Here is a 16,600-nt window from a genome sequence, read left to right as displayed (position 1 = left end):
TGGACGGACGGACTTGAAGACCGGATTGTACGATTAGGATTTTAAAGGTAGAATTGACGTGGAGTGGGACGAGTAGATGGTTGACAGAATGGTACGAACTATTTAGTTGTGATTTTAAAAGACAGTGAATGTCGCTTCTGGCTGTGACATAGGTCTTACATGTCCGCCGTTCAGTCTAGGACTGTCTGCTAACAAATGAGGATTCTCGTTGCAAGATTCATGTAGTAGCACGGTTGAAATTAGTAATTAGCTGTCAGATGATCAGTCGCAGTATTCAGTCAATGATCAATATGGGTGAAACAACAATGTGCATGTTTAATGATAAAGATTTATTTTAACAATTAAATTCTATACTAATTGAACACCATTAATAACTGAAATATTCAGTTTCTTATTTGGGACAGTTCATTATTCGCACTATTCATATGAAACCGTGTAATAATTAATACACCGATAATTAATATACTTAATTTTAATCACTCTAGGATATAAAATTGATGTTTAAAATAATGCTGAGCAACGACAAAACATCCTGTATGTACATCTGCAATTTATTAATCATACTATGTTTCATTTTCCCCCACCAAAAAATGATCTTCGAAATTCCTAAGATTCAATTAATCAGGCGAAGAACGCGGACACGGTGTTCATCGTTTGTTCAAAAACAATCCGTTCCATTTTCTTCTCACCCTTCTTCTCGTCGACGTTCTTCGATCCTCCTTTCAGTCTCTCCTCCTCCACCTTCAAGTATTTATTTTCACGAATCTCTTCGAACTTAACCTTCTTTTCCATTCGCTCGTCGGTCTGACAAAAAGTAGCGGTGCAGAACTTCAAATCGCTCAGCGACATCACCGACATGGTCGAGTAGCATAATTTTGGAATAATCATGCTTTCGGACAGGTTGTTCACAAAACCGTTCCATTTCTCCGGGAAAGTTTCACCAACCTCCGCCATTTCCTTGATAGACTCGACCATTTTCGACTTGCTCTCCGTTTTCACCGCGCTATTCGCTTCCTTGTCGAACATCCGGAACGTCCAGGTGACCACGGCGAAGGTGACGGCGTTGGTCGGAAATGCTCTAAGGATCGTCGAACTGAGTCCTCTGTACAAACAACCGTACCCTTCCGTTTTCACCGACTTTTTCAGGCAATCGATCATCCCCGTGTAACGATGTCCATCGATCGCTTGAATCCGTGACTTGATCACGTCCAATGGGTAAGAAATGGTCCAGGACACGGATCCGGCTATTCCTCCGGCTAGCAGCATATACGGCGTGGAGATCGGTTCCGATCTAAACGTCCTGGTCAGGGCTTCGTAAGTTAGGAAATAAATCCCGAAACTCGGTGTTTCCCGAAGGAGCGTGATGTTGAAACCTCTGAACACACCGCGGTAACCTTCCTGCTGGTAAGTATACTTCAGGCACTGCAACGGTCCGGAAAATTGTCCTGTTGGCTTCTGCAACTGCATGCGAGTTTTCGCCAGCTCGATCGGGCAGCTAATTGGGCTCTGAGCGATTCCAGCCAATGCACCCGCGATGAAGTACGAATGCAACGACTCCGGGTCAGATAAGCATCGTTGAGTTTGACCGTAGACGCCGAAGATGATGGCGTTCACCACTGCGACGCCTGCCACCGGGGACGACATGCCTCGGTAAAGACCTGCTACCTGATGGAACGAATCGTATCAATAATTCTGATACTCTATTTATTCTAAGTTAATCGTGTACCGTTTCCTCGGCGAGTATCGTCCGGAAACAATGCAAGTTCCCTTTGTATTTCGGCGCACGATAGTCCTGCGTTTGGATGTGGACCTTGATCGTGTCCAGAGGATATCCCACCATAATACCGGCGAACCCTGAAACGCATCATTTTCTAAATAAATAAATTATACATGGACGAAGCTGATGATTTCCTTCAGAAGAATGTAGTTTCATTCTAATGATAAGATGAAACGAAAACAATGAATATCGGTCATTTACCTCCCAGACATCCAGCGAGGAAGTCGAGTGCCATTTTCTTCTAGCTATTCCAACGCGTTTCTTCCAGCCGTACGGCGAATACGAACCCTGTACGTTTTTATTCCGATAGAATCTTTCTTGGACGTTTGTTAAGGATGAGCTGGTGCAAGTGTAAGCGACGAATCGTTTTCTTTCCACAGCAGAAGTGGAATCCATGTAAGATTGATCACTGTTCGGTACTCGAGCCTGTAACGTGAATATCATTCATTTAACCTCCCACGTCGGATGCAGGATCAGTTTGATCCAGTATAGTGGATCACAATCGGCGACCGGGCTTTTTTCCCTAGAGCGCCATTTTCCCTAGAGAAACTTACCGTGCTCGGTACTGTACAACTTTTCGATTCGGTATTTCATTTCTTTTCAGGTTAAAAACGTACAGGAAAATGAATACTGGATAATACGTGTTTTAGAAAAAAAAAAAAAGAGAGAAACGATTTAACGGGTTATTCTTTCGCTACTATGGAAAACTATAGCTGATTACAGAAATGGTAAAATGGTCACTGGGTTCAATGGACACTTATAGCGGTCTAATGTTATCTTTCTATTATACCAAATAAAATTTTATGAAGATAATTCATTTTTTTTAATATGAAAATGTACGGGTATAGTTTATGACAAAGACAATCGCAATGAAAGGGTTAATTAATAAATTCGAAGTACTTGCCAAATGATACTGCATCGCTACATCTCCAATGACACGATCCAGCTGATTTGTCCTCTTTTTCTTTCTTCAATTATTCCTTTATTCAATTTTTGTACTCTTTTCCTTGGAAAGCAAGCTCCTTCAATGCTTTCATGATCGAATAGAATTTCGCACTGGATCTATCTGCTCAGCGAGTTTATTTCGTTCTTCGAGCTAAGATTATGCTTACATTATCAATGACGAACGCGTCTTCCAGTTATTGCGGCAACGATATTAACAGCATTCGTGCATCCCTATCGCAGTGAAGAAACAGCCTGAGGGTCAAGCATTGATAACAGGACGGTCTTTTTTTTTTGTTCGTACTGACCAATCGAATTTGTATTTCGACGTTCATTGACGTTCATATTTGGTAAACAGTTAGACATAATTCATACTACAATTATCTATATTAATATCGCGACATTTTTAAATTCCCTGCTTCGTATAAAGAAAGGGTTATTCAAGTACCCTGTCACTTAAAACATTAACAATTTCTTTTTAACAATTTATAGGAAAATTAGAAGAAATAAATATTTGAAAGACAGGACTTCTTGTCTTTCTTCCGTCTTTCTGGTCCAATGCTCTAATGAATAGTGTTAATTAAAATTTTCATTTACTCAGGGTGGAAAATGGAATAATTTGTTTCCTTTAACGAAAACATTTAATGAATGAATAATGGTCGCAGATAATTGTCGATAGAGCGATCATGTATAGAACAATTCTGTTCTGTTAATGTAATTGCAAGCTTAATTTTATTAATTAATTTTAACGAAATAAAGATATATCAAAATTAATACGTGATGCACCAAAATCGTTGATTTCTTAGATGGAATAACAAAATGGATGTTCCATGTTATTACCGCCTCTATTGCATGCTATTTCTTAAAACGTATCCTATGTTAATTTTCTACGCGATCAGTGAATATTTTCTATCAACCTGTGGCGGCATCTCATTAAAATTGATCAGCGCAACGCGATCAGAACCAGTCCTATAAAGGCGCTCAGCTTGTGAAAATCGTGACACTGTTGCCTGACCACTTTCACATTCGTATTAACTAAAATATTTTGCAAAATGTACGCGAAAAACACGCCAGCAACCCAGACAGATACGAAAGACAATGAGTCGTATAGTTCATCACCTGATAAGGTAAGAGAGATAAACATTAGTCCAGTTCCAAATTAGTTAAAAGCACTGTCCGACGTCGATCGGTTAAAATCAATTAAAATATTTACTTTAATTTAGCGAACAATGTTTACAACGTTGGCAAAGTGTTTCATTATGAATGAATGGAAAAGAAAATTATAGTTCTGAACGTCATAGGGTTATTGATATTGCTATCATATCAGTGATAATATTGTTTCTCTTAAAAATATGAAGTGCTGCATTTCGGTGCAGCTGCTTATTTTTATTTTGACAAATTTTGGTAAAGTGTGGAGGGGCCAGATTTTGGAGAGCGTAGGACTGGCACCTGTTTAGTTACGTCAATGACTGTCACTAAAAATAAAATTTTGAAAGAAATTAAATACTATGAGATATTAAAAATTCGAATTTTGGTTATATATCTCCACGAATGTTGTTCAGGAATTTTACAGTATTATTTGCAAAGTTAATAAAGAATACAAACATCAATTTAATATAATTTATGATCCAGGAGTAGCAAAACCAGTTTGCGAAGAATTAATAAACGAGGAACTTGTTCGACAGCTATCGTAGTCTTAGTCAAAATAATAATTATAATAATGAAGTGACAAGAAAAAGTAATAAAAATTATGTAATAAGAAATAATAGTAGTTTATATTCGTACGTTATTTTATATACAACAGTAGCAATCTATCATATTTTGTTGAATGGATATTAATAACATTACATAACTTAACATTTACATAATTTTATTGAGCTCTTATTTATTGATAGTACATGATTATAGGCTAAAATAAAGGTAATGAGACTAGGATATAAAAAAGGAACTACATATAAAATGTAACAATTTTTTATTTTTTATTCTTTTTAAGTTACATAGAGTAATAACACTTGATAACAAGATTGCATGGTTCATTAATGAGCCTCATAGTACTATAAAGGATGTCCCATGTAATTGGGCCTAGTTATGGCTCTAAAATAATGAAAGATAGAATAATTGCTATTAGGAAAAGTTAAATGGCGTCCAATTGAAGCACGACGCAATACCCGCACACGTGCCGGTACCGGAAGTGGAGGTGTGTCAAAGATTTCAAGGTCAACTTCATTTTTTTTAATGGAACTATGTACTTTTTTATACGTCAATCGAAGCGTAATATCATTCTCTATAAAATCGTATTATGACACATTAGTCGAAAATTGATTGGTTCAAAAGATACCTTAGGGAGAGACAGGGATAGGTTGGTGGTCTCTCCCAGGGATATCTTTTGAACTAATCAATTTTCGAGTCAAGCTTCTTAAACTTTTTTGTAAAGAATAGCAAGACGCAAAATTTGGCATCAAGCGAAGTACAAAATTCCAAAAAAAATTTTTCGAATTTGGGAAACTCGTCTCTCCTCGAGATATCTTTTGAATTGATCAATTTTCGACCCAAGTGTCTTCATACTTTTTTAACGTAATTGCGGTCGATTCAATTACATAATTGATGACCTGTTTCATAATCTATAAACATGCAATGAAAAATAAATATGCATTTAACATTAATCAGGAATTACCCAGTGATTACCCAGATTTCTTAGGTAAAACTTCCTGATTTCATTCGTTGAAATATATGATCTAAGAAAGTGGAATAGAAGTTCGATCTATTCTTGTAATTATAAAAAATTATTAGTTTCCAAATTGAAATTAATACCTAACACAGTGGATGGAAATAAATGATAGAATATTTACGGTTATCAAAGTTGAAGCTAAATTTACATAAAATCATTTTTAACATATCTATATTTATATCAGAAAAAGGCAGATTTCAGTGGGTGAAATCGACCTTGGTATTCAACGTTGTTGATTATAATTAGAATGATGCAAAACTGTCGAAAATTACACGATCGGTGAGCGTCTCCCCTTCCTTTGTCGTGGGATTTTTGTAAAAGGACACTCGGGATCGGAAGGCGAAGAGTTTTTGTTGCATAGCTCCGCTTGAACGGAATTAACTATAAACGTCTTGCAGTTTCACCGAAAGATAGAAAATTGTGGTGAACAAGTATATAAAAGAGGGGATCGCGATGGTGTTGTGTGTCTTATAAAAGTAGACGTCGTGACAGGTTAATGAAGTGTAGTTTCTGTAACAGTCTCTCTCAGGCTATCAGCTTCACGGTGTAAAATAATCTTCATTTGTATATATGTACGTCGGCTACGAGAATCATATCAAAGCTACACTCATGATGCACGACGTAAGGATATTTTAAATTCAAAAAATAGAAAACTTGTATTTCCTGTGAATATTTTATTTGTCACCTTGTACTCGTGAACGTAAAAGTACTCAGATACGTTTGTTAAAATGTTTTCAATCGTTCTGGTTTACCTTGAGATTGTTTGCCGTTTAAAGATGTCAATTCCTACTTGTGGAATATTGTTTCGCGAAGAATTGTAATTTTGTGAATTTTGGAAGATTTTATAAACGATCTGTCGTTAGAAAATACATGTAAATTTATTCAGTTTAGCAAAGCAGTTTAGGTTTTTTGAATTCTTTCTTTTTTAATTTTCAGATTCAGAGATTTTTAAATTTCTCAAATTACGCAAATCAGCATATGTAGATTTTACTAATAAATGTTCATTCTTTAGATTTTAAAGATTAATTAATTTATTGTAATTTTAACAAAGAATTTATTAAGATTGAAGAAAAATCATGTGAGCATAATCGAATGTAAACGTTTATATAACGTAACTTTTTTCACTACTTTCTCTTCTCCTTCCCTTACTTGGATTTTCTCATTTATCTACCGTCTTCCTGTGTTACATCTCAAATATCAAATGCAGTAGAAGAAAAACTAACTTCAATAGATAGAACGTCGATTTCAAAATGAAGGAGAATGATACTTTGTAGCATTTTTTAAAATTATTTAAAAATAAAAAGATCGAGACAAATTAATCAAAATAAATATTTCTGTCATTATTTTAAAAAGCCCAAATTGGTACATGGAGGAAACTACATCAAGGAGGGTACAGACTCGGCTAAAAGCACTTGTTTGATTTTTTCACCCAAAGAAGAAGATTCCGTTGGAGCATTAGGAAGATATCTTCAACTATTTGCTGTGAGTTTCCTCATCAAAATTATACAAATTAAATTGATATTCGATCCTCGATAACAAAATCCTCGATCCTAACGAAACTTCCAAAAACTAATTTTGCGTTTGCAATTTCGATCGAACGATTTCATTCACAGCAACATGAGGTCAATTTATTGCACATCGAATCGAGAAGCTCGCTTCGTCGATCGAACCTGTACGAATTCATGGTGGAATGCGCGCCCGGTGGAAATCTTGGAGCAGTGATAGAAAATTTACGCGAGCAGTGCAGCTATTTCTCAATTATATCTAGGTGAATATCAAAATAACAATTGATACGACACTTTCCAATATTTCATTCTCGATCCTCTGATTAGAAATCATAAAGATAATATGGGGACCGTGCCATGGTTCCCGAGAAGGATCAGGGACCTCGACAAATTCGCCAACCAAATCCTCTCTTATGGATCTGAACTGGACAGCGACCATCCTGGATTCACGGACCCCGTTTACCGACAAAGGCGCAAGTACTTTGCTGACCTAGCTTACCATTACAAACAGTGAGTTTCCTCGTTCAATTAAATAACGAAGTCCTGGAACCGTTTACTAATACTTCTGATTTTTTGTTTCAGTGGTCAACCAATACCCAGAGTGGAGTACACTAAAGAGGAGATCGAGACTTGGGGGGTGGTTTTCCGGAACCTGACGAAACTTTATCCAAAGTATGCTTGCAAGGAGCACAATCACGTGTTTCCTTTGCTGATTGAAAATTGTGGCTACAGGGAAGATAACATCCCTCAATTGGAGGATATATCAGATTTCTTAAGAGGTGATTATTATTGAATAAAATTTCACTACAATTGTATTTAATATAATTTTATTTTTTTGTATAGATTCTACAGGTTTTACGCTTCGTCCAGTAGCTGGTCTTCTTTCCTCGCGCGATTTCCTTGCTGGCTTGGCTTTCAGAGTGTTCCATTCCACGCAGTATATCAGACACAGTAGTAAACCTCTGTACACACCTGAACCTGACGTATGCCACGAAATACTTGGTCATGTTCCGTTGTTTGCCGATCCTTCGTTCGCTCAGTTCTGTCAAGTTATAGGTCTGGCATCCCTTGGGGCACCGGATGAATATATCGAGAAACTTGCTACGGTAGTTTATACATATATATATATTTTCCATAGACTTTAGCACATTTATCAGTCTAATATTAATTCTTTTTCTGATATATGGAAACCTTTCGGTGGGACATTTCGACAGCATAATTTTTCTTCCAGTGTTTCTGGTTCACGGTAGAATTTGGTATGTGCCGGCAAAATGGCGAGCTGAAAGCGTACGGCGCTGGATTACTCTCATCTTTCGGTGAGCTGGGGTATTGTTTGAGCGGTAAACCAGAACTGCGACCTTTTGAACCGGCGAAGACTGCGTTGCAGAAGTATCCGATAACGGAATATCAACCAGTGTATTTCGTTGCCGAGGACTTCGAAGATGCGAAGCAGAAAATGATGTGAGTAAAACCAGTCGAATTTGTATGCTTTCAGATTACACTATCTGCTGGTAAATGCTACGAATCAAGTTCCGTTCGTTTTACGTTACTCTTGGCTCATTTTTTTGCAGTTTTTATAAATATTCGATTAATCAATACCAGCGATCATGTTTTATTCCGATCGGTTACGCAATTATTATTTTACATATTGGTAAATGAAAGTTTCATAAATCTTGTTCGAAGAATGCATATACTTTTGAAATGACGTCAAACCGATTGATATAATTTTTATTTTTATTCGGTATATAAGGGGCTTTAAATCAGTGCATCAGCTAGTTCATAAAATTGTTCAACTTGCTAAGAAACAAGTTTTCTGCTTTCAGCAAATTTTCCGAGACCATACCAAGGAAATTCGCGGTCAGATACGACCCGTATACTCAGAGCATAAGTATAATAGATAGCAAACACCAAATCGAGGACCTCATTTACAATGTAAATCAAGAAGTACAAATTCTTATGGATGCTCTCAAAAAATTAAAGCAATAGAAATGAATATTCAATATTTTACCAGCAGAGAAAACGTAAGTTCTTTAATACTAATTTAATAAACATTTAATTTTTCCAATATTTTAGTATTTAATTAAAAGGTACGTGTTTGAAAAATAATAAAACGATATTTTTAAAAGTTTCTTTTTAGCACGCTTATGTCACTTTTGAGTGTCTCAGATTTTATTCAACTCTGCGCATGCGCAACCAATATGACTTGTATTCCACGCATGCGCAACCAATATGACTCATGTACTCCGCGCATGCGCAACCAATATGACTCTTGTATTCCACGCATGCGCAATCCATATTACTATCAAGGAGCCTGCTTTGAGTCCGGCTTGACAGCACTTGTTTCTCCTTTCGTCCTATTGGCATCTTATGAAGTTATTACTTAAAATTTAATAAATAATAATTTTTAAAGTAGCATTATTAAAAAAGTTGCAGAAATATTTCGTTGGGTTTAGGAATCTTTATTTGTAATACGTATGAATATTTTCTTGAATTTCTTTTAATCATGTATTCCTATTATTGTTAATATATAACAATTTATTAACTTTTACACGATTTCACTTGGAATGTACATGTATAATCAATATAACAATTATAAAATATACCAATTTCGGTCTCACATCCACGGGTATAGGTACGCTCAAAAATCTATCACTACACATTTACAACAAAATATATTAATATACATATGTATACATATATATATATATATAAATTTTCGAATATACCCTGTTTCCGTACTCGTTTCCTATAATAAACATCATTGAATTAAATGATCGATTATTGTCTCTATGTACCTACATATGGAACATACAGTTTTCGCTTTCTCCAGTTTTTTGTACTCTTGTAAATAAATTAAAAAATACTATTCCTCCTTTTACGTCCTGTACTTTGTTCAATTCATATTAGACAACAGTATCATAGGTATATACATATACACATACCAGTGACGTTATTCGTCCTTTCCATAATCCTATTTTTGATTTTATCAACAATAAATAAAGTCGAATGTTTGATGAATATTGCCTGAAGACTGAAATATGAATTCTCGATAGTGTACAGTTGGCGATATAGGGAAAGGAGGCTCCTCTACTCGCGATAACATTAAAAACTTAAATTTTAAATAATGCATGAATCATTAAATGAACAGATGATAAATTCTCGACATCCTAACTCGAAAGATATTAATATTAAGATCAATTTACAAAAAAAATTAATATAATCTTTCATCATTAAATACTATAAAATTCAATTCAACTTCAAAGTTCCAACAGTTAAAACTATTATTTTTTACAAAATTGGTCAGCCAGTTATCCTATAACTGTTTCACGTACACCAGCCCCACACGAGCCAAATTTCCTCTTTCTAATTTCTCGCTTCCGGTTCTCAATTTTGCGACGATCTTTGCTGTTGATTCGCAGGCGTTTCCATGTCGTTGTACAGTATATCACCTTGATGGGGACAGATTTGAAAAGGCACGAGATCCGGAGGATTGTTGTTAGGTTGCGTCGATGCTTGCTGTTGGGGTTGTTGCTGGGCTTGCGGCTGTAGGGGTTGAATCATGGCGGCGACGTTTCCTTGGACAGCGGCCGGTACTGTTGGCACAGGGCTCACCGTCAGGGGGTGAGAGAACAATTCGGTAGGCACTATTGGCACTGGCACCGTGATCGGCAGAGGAAGAACGTTCACACCTTGCACGCTGCTCGACGTGGGTAATTGCACGTTGGAATTGTTCGTGTTGCATCGGTTCATTTGCTGGCATGCATTCGTTGCATTGTAAGGCATGCTCGCCTGCAATGAAAATATTATTTTAAATAAACAAAAAGTCCATTTAGGTAGCATTAGGTACTCTATTTAAAATACGTACATTAAGTAACGGCGACAGAATTCCATATCTGGCGATGAATAATTGTTCCGACACCCTTCTAAGTTCTTCCTGTTGATGCACTATCAATTGTTGCAGTTCCTCGTGTTTACGCTGCAACTCGTCTTGAATTTGATTCTGTGCCGGTGTCATCACGATACCCTGTTGATGTAACATCTAAAAATATCAATCGGTACTTTAATTCTGAGGAAAATTTAGAAGGATCAGAATTTTCTTTATATTTTTACCTCGGGGGTTGAAAGGGTGGAGACGATCGGCGTAGCCGGTGCTGCGAAAGCTGTACTGACCACAGGCTGCAGATTAACAGTCGCGTACGGTGTTTGTTCAATGAAATTAATACAACTCTGATCGACATCTATCAGAGGTTGTTGCTGATGTTGCGGCTGCTGTTGCTGCTGCTGCGGTCTATTGTCCATGGGGGGTATGGGGTGAGTTTTCGACGTGATCGAACTGTTCGCCGATGTTCCTTTCGATCTTGAAATGTGTGTGATTTGGGAATGTGGAGAACTTCGTAGAGAAGCTGACACCGAGGAAGAGTCGGAACTTTCTACGTGTCGCGATCGGGTGTTCGATGCTACCGATTTCGACGTCCTCGACGATTTCGGCCACTGTGTCGGCGAAACTGGACAGGACGTCGTTACCTATAAATAGGAATTTCCATTTTAATTAATTTTTAGAAAAGACTTCTATTCTACACGTATTTTGGAAAAGACTCTACATGTATTTCGCCTTTAACAAAATTTAATTAAAATTGGGGCTCTCTCCATGGTCCGCCATTCGGTGGTTAACAATTTCTTAGCTTAGAGTTGCAATTAGAACTTAAAATAGATATACCTGCTGTTTCACTGGTATTAAAACATCCTGATTTTGTTCCTTATTAAAATTCTCTGTCTCTTTACGTAATTCTTTAATTACGTCGATGTAGCTAACGACATAGTGCGTGCAGACAATGAATTCTGGCTTAGAATTCCATTGATTATACGTGATGTAAAATCTAGTCTGTAACCATATCCATTGTTGGCCTTTCGTGAGAAACCTGTAGTAGCAGGAGGTTCCTTCACCCTTTTGCATTACTGTAAAAAAATCCTTCCTCATTTCTACTTCATGTTTTTGAATACAGTTTCATACTTACATGATTCGTGACACATGACTACTTTATCTAAATCATCCACGTGGTAATAATCGTAGCCAGACGTGCCTAACACTTCGAAGGGAAGGTAGCCGATGATAGGAGGTGCTCGATGATCAAGAAATAAGAATTTCCATTCGAGACTGTGCCGGGACGTGAATTCTGACTTTGTGTTATCCATTACGGATAATTCGCGGATCAATTGGGGCGTTTGAAGACGTCCTGTACCCACGAAAACTAATCTAAGGTAACAGAAGCGAATTCACTGCAATAGAATTTGGTATAGCGATCGTGTCTATTACAAAGTGCACCTAAATTGTATATCTAAAATATTTCCGCTAATACAGAATCATTTATTTTATATTAAATTTCTACCGAAATATTTGAAACGCACAAATTAGACGATTCATCCTACGGGATGTCTTACAAATAATTATGTAAACCGGAAAAATAATAATTCTACATGAACAAACAAGTGGAAAGTGTTGAATAAAATTTCATATTTATAACAGAATATAGATTAACATTTTTTAAGCAATTTGCAAATTAATGAAGTAGGAACGATAGTAGGTATTGTGGACAAGACATATCACAATTAAACTTTAGAGCAAAACATGGAACTTGTACAAATGTAACTTTCGACTAGCTAAGTTTTATTCCACACTTTCGATTAATTATTACATGTAGAATTATCATCGGAATACCTTGTGCATTCTTTTTTTGTTTTAATTTGCAATGTAATTACTTTGTATCTATTCCAGTGGTACTGCCGAACTTCGTGTTCGGTAATAAATTGTCTACCTCCGTATCGACGTCGGAGCCTGGAACAAAAATAATGTATCTATACTACTTAATGCAATCTGCAATGTTAAAAGGGAATATAATTAATTACGTACGAAAATATCCAACAAATTGTACAAGCTCGTATACTGGGTTCTCCTGGACATTTAGACCACCCCTTTTTATGTGACAGGAGAAGAATATTTGATCCTCTGTGCATTAAATCGTCGTTAAAATTTATTAAATCTTTAGTTAATATTCCATTGTCAATTTATAAAAGGTAATCATTCACCTTTTTTAATATTTCGTCGATCCCTCGTATTGGCAGGATTCAATAATACGTTGTATAAGGATGATTGGTCCTCTTGATATGTAATATCATAGATTGTTGTATTCTCTAACTCGTTTGGAAGATATCCAAGTAGAGACGTAACACTTTCGGACACGTAATAAATGCGCCCGCTTGAAGAAAATACCATTATAAAACCGTCCAGAGCCTATATTGAGGAAATGTTGCTTGGGTTTTTATCAGTAACAACATCATTCGACGGAACATCGACAATCATGCTACTAATCAATTTGCAAACACTCGATCAATTATTCACATATCTGATAAATAAAAATTCTAATAAATACTATGCGCTCGTTCTTAATATTTTGAGGAAGATAAATCATCTGAAACATCTAGTCAGCAGTGATATTGTTTTAGACCTGACGATTAAGCACAATGAGACTCTCGTACCTCTAATATGAGATGTGTGAATTCTTCGTTCGAAAGGAATGATGGTTTCCAATCTTCTTGAATTTCGTGCACCCTCGATCTGACAGCTATCGCTGCAACATTTGTAAGTCAAGCTAATATTTTATTATTCTTTCAGTATTCAGAATATATAGAATGTCTCAAATTCTAATATTGAATTTTGAAAATTTTGAAAGCCCAAGTCTCTCCCTGAGATATCTTTTGAACTAATCAATTTTCGACCCACGTATCTTAGTAATTTTTTGTAGCGAATGAAAAGACGCTTCGATTCATGTATACCAAATTACATAATTCCATTAAAAAAATTTTATTGATCTTAGATTATAATTTTTATGATATAAGCGGTAGATCATTAAATGACTCACCATTGTGATTCTTCAGGAACGAAATCGTCGACTTTAATACGGTAGATTTGTCCATTTTCCGTGTATTCGGATTAACCATGCTTCCAAGCTCATTAACAAGCATGTTGAATTGATCACGTCGTTTTTTCTCACTTAAATTACGTGATTTCCTAACAGGAAAGAATCGAATGGTATGAGCACAATGCTTTGCAAAGTTTTTATGATAATCGAATGCTCACCGTTTTGTGTCATCCTTATCGTCAACATCATCGTCCATCGTATCACTAATTGGAATATTCATAAATTAATTAATTATAAGAAAGATAAATGAAAATTTGGAAGAGTAATGTTGGTATCTATACAACTTTAATTATTAAATACTGCTATTTGATATTAATATTGATTTCTGTATTCAAATATTAAAATTTGATTCTATCATTTGAGAAACAGATGCTCTTATAGAGAATAAAGGAAAATTAATGATTTTCTTGCTCAGCGCAGAAAACCACGTGTGGTGTAAGGGGATCATACCAAGGAACCATCTCTTGTATAACAGGTTTAGCAATCAATATTGGTTGGATAATAGTATTTAAGGGCAATATATCCCTATGTAATCGACATTGTTGAATCATTTTATTAAACAAAAATTATAAAAATTAGCGATTGTAATCGGTTGTCCGTCGCAGTGAATCTAGTCATGTGTGATCAGACACAAACAATACGTCAGATTAATCTTAGAATTTCCATTCTTAATTTGCCACCTTACATTAATTAATACAACATTAAGGCTATTCAAAATTTGTCTACTATTTCATTTTGTTAATCATTCAATTGAGGCGAGGATTACCAGTGATGCCTGCAATACAATTTCACACCAATAGCGTTAAATAAATTAACAAAAGCAGAAAAATCTTTTGTATACTGAAATTACAAACAGATAAAAGAACAATTTCCATTTTCAATGACTAAATAGCCAGGGAGAGATCATTGAAGTATAAGACTAGAAAATCTATTATTTAATATACTAACTCTATTCAACAACAATTGAAAGAAGATTTTTCTATGTCAGTTCGGTAGAAACAGTAAGAGCCTGAAGGCGTTCTATCGTTTGAAATCAAACTATACCAGAGTGTCAGCAACGTTAGGCAATATTATAAAACTAAAAAACCTATTATTTAATAATACAGTCGAGACGAGTGGAGGAGAAACTTTCGATTTCAAGGAGCGAATGTTTCAGGAGAGACAAGGAGCGACGCGTTTAAATGGTTCCAGATCAAAGCACATAATTGCGTGTCACTCACTCGGATTGTCGAGAGGAACGTCCTCGCGAATAACTCGCCATGTAACTCTCCAACGCGTACGTATGTTGTAGTAACAATTACACGGCTATACAGCACGCCGTTGGTTGCAGCAGTCGGAGCGACCCTCGTCTTCACCGAGGTTCTTGGTTTCTCGTTAATCGCAGAGTAGCCGTTGGCCGGTACATTTTTCGCTGCGAACAGAATTACTTAGAGACTGATCGTCTCTTGACAATCGGTCGAGCACTGTACATACGTGCAATGCTTACGTACGCTCACGATTTCGCGATGGAAGGTCTGCTGCACTGTCTGAAGTTGCATACACTCACCTATATCACTATCTCCTCTGAGTATTCCGCGGCCACGAGAACGCATGCTCCAATTCGAAGCTGAATCTCTCTCCTCGAAACTCCATTTATCGACGTTTAGTTCGATACGTTTCACCTTCATATTTTTGGTTAAACATTTCTGACAGTGCAACAATCTTTCTGATGTAATTTTAGAATAGTTATGATAGGTACAAGGTAGACTTGGTCCTCTCAAAATTGAGGACTGCCCCTTTCAGCATTCTAAAATTCAAGGGAATTAAACTCAAAATTCTGAAATTTGTATGTTTTATTATTATTATACCAATATTACAATTTATTTTTTTATTGAGACGTTCTCGTTTACAAAAATAGGAGTTCGAAAGATGAAAACCATAGCGTGTCTGACTATATACGCCTTCTTTCACTGCACCGATTAAATTTTGAACAGCGGAGTCTGGGTCAGTCGAGACCCAAACTGATAAAACATATATAAGGTTATTAATCTAAAGTTAATTGAATAATTTTAAAATAAAAGAGTTTTATAGAAAATAAAAATATGAAATACAAAATTAAATTTAAATGGGGGCTCTCTCTCTCCATGGTCCGCCGTCTGAGGGTTCATGTGTTACGCAAAATTAGAATGTCCTACGCGTTCTGTAGAAATCTAAAAAGATTCTAATTATCTACAATTAATTAAAAAATACTATTTGAATATTGATTTCACTAGGGACATGACTCTAAGTTAGTGGATCAACGCATTGATTTACAGAATTTAAAATGTAGCAATGAAATCTGGAGATCTGATGTAATTATTTCATTTTATACAAAAATGGGTTATTTTCGCAAACAGTAGAATCAAGCGATCGCATTTTGAAAGGGAATTGTGGACATAGAAATAGAAATTTGCGGCTAACTTCAAAGTAAACTTTCCGTAAACGTATTACAGACGCTGAATGTTTCCCGACAACGCGCAGTCGCGGCTTATCAATGCGCTGGCAGCGTCGTGACAGTGGCTACAGTTACAAGAAGACTGGACATGCTACCATTCTCCAGAGGTCATGATATCGGGGTCCCAGATGCACCCAGGCGCAGTTAAATCTGCATATATGTACGGAACACAGTCGGTGCAACATCATGCCTGTTTAA

The 16,600-nt window shown here is 36.2% G+C and overlaps 3 protein-coding genes across 10 annotated transcripts; 1 reads left to right on the top strand and 2 right to left on the bottom strand.

The window, feature by feature from the left end:
- Window positions 1-308: 308 nt before the first annotated feature.
- LOC114880989 (mitochondrial basic amino acids transporter-like) lies at window positions 309-2,071 on the bottom strand. Of its 2 annotated transcripts, none has more exons than XM_029197568.2 (3): window positions 1,979-2,071; window positions 1,727-1,854; window positions 309-1,665 (listed from the first exon to the last, which is right to left on the bottom strand). In XM_029197568.2, the coding sequence occupies exons 1-3, from the start codon at window positions 2,010-2,012 to the stop codon at window positions 622-624; spliced, it is 1,206 nt and encodes a 401-aa protein (XP_029053401.1). In that variant the 5' UTR covers window positions 2,013-2,071; the 3' UTR covers window positions 309-621. The 2 variants fall into 2 exon arrangements, with proteins under 2 accessions (XP_029053401.1, XP_029053402.1); XM_029197569.2 differs by having other exon boundaries at window positions 309-1,661.
- Window positions 2,072-3,674: 1,603 nt separating this feature from the next.
- On the top strand, window positions 3,675-9,500 carry LOC114880992 (protein henna). Of its 3 annotated transcripts, none has more exons than XM_029197577.2 (9): window positions 3,675-3,846; window positions 6,801-6,929; window positions 7,061-7,215; window positions 7,280-7,462; window positions 7,535-7,731; window positions 7,796-8,058; window positions 8,184-8,413; window positions 8,776-8,973; window positions 9,090-9,500. In XM_029197577.2, exons 1-8 carry the CDS (start codon window positions 3,772-3,774, stop codon window positions 8,936-8,938), a joined length of 1,395 nt encoding a protein of 464 aa, XP_029053410.1. In that variant the 5' UTR covers window positions 3,675-3,771; the 3' UTR covers window positions 8,939-8,973; window positions 9,090-9,500. The 3 variants fall into 3 exon arrangements, with proteins under 3 accessions (XP_029053410.1, XP_029053409.1, XP_029053411.1); XM_029197576.2 differs by having other exon boundaries at window positions 9,079-9,500; XM_029197578.2 differs by lacking the exon at window positions 3,675-3,846 and adding an exon at window positions 5,794-6,068 and having other exon boundaries at window positions 9,079-9,500.
- Window positions 9,501-9,609: 109 nt separating this feature from the next.
- LOC114880991 (circadian locomoter output cycles protein kaput-like) lies at window positions 9,610-15,481 on the bottom strand. Of its 5 annotated transcripts, none has more exons than XM_029197571.2 (13): window positions 15,403-15,481; window positions 15,150-15,340; window positions 14,088-14,132; window positions 13,870-14,018; window positions 13,487-13,578; window positions 13,037-13,241; window positions 12,861-12,956; window positions 12,710-12,785; window positions 11,968-12,206; window positions 11,670-11,908; window positions 11,063-11,476; window positions 10,818-10,991; window positions 9,610-10,741 (listed from the first exon to the last, which is right to left on the bottom strand). In XM_029197571.2, the coding sequence occupies exons 2-13, from the start codon at window positions 15,188-15,190 to the stop codon at window positions 10,337-10,339; spliced, it is 2,175 nt and encodes a 724-aa protein (XP_029053404.2). In that variant the 5' UTR covers window positions 15,191-15,340; window positions 15,403-15,481; the 3' UTR covers window positions 9,610-10,336. The 5 variants fall into 5 exon arrangements, with proteins under 5 accessions (XP_029053404.2, XP_029053405.2, XP_029053406.2 ...); XM_029197572.2 differs by having other exon boundaries at window positions 15,420-15,475; XM_029197573.2 differs by having other exon boundaries at window positions 15,416-15,448.
- Window positions 15,482-16,600: the final 1,119 nt, after the last annotated feature.

Source organism: Osmia bicornis, chromosome 8, assembly GCF_907164935.1.
Source record: "Osmia bicornis bicornis chromosome 8, iOsmBic2.1, whole genome shotgun sequence".
NCBI classification, from domain to species: domain Eukaryota; kingdom Metazoa; phylum Arthropoda; class Insecta; order Hymenoptera; family Megachilidae; genus Osmia; species Osmia bicornis.
Note: the sequence above shows the minus strand (reverse complement) of the source record. Positions and strands in the feature narration are given on the sequence as shown.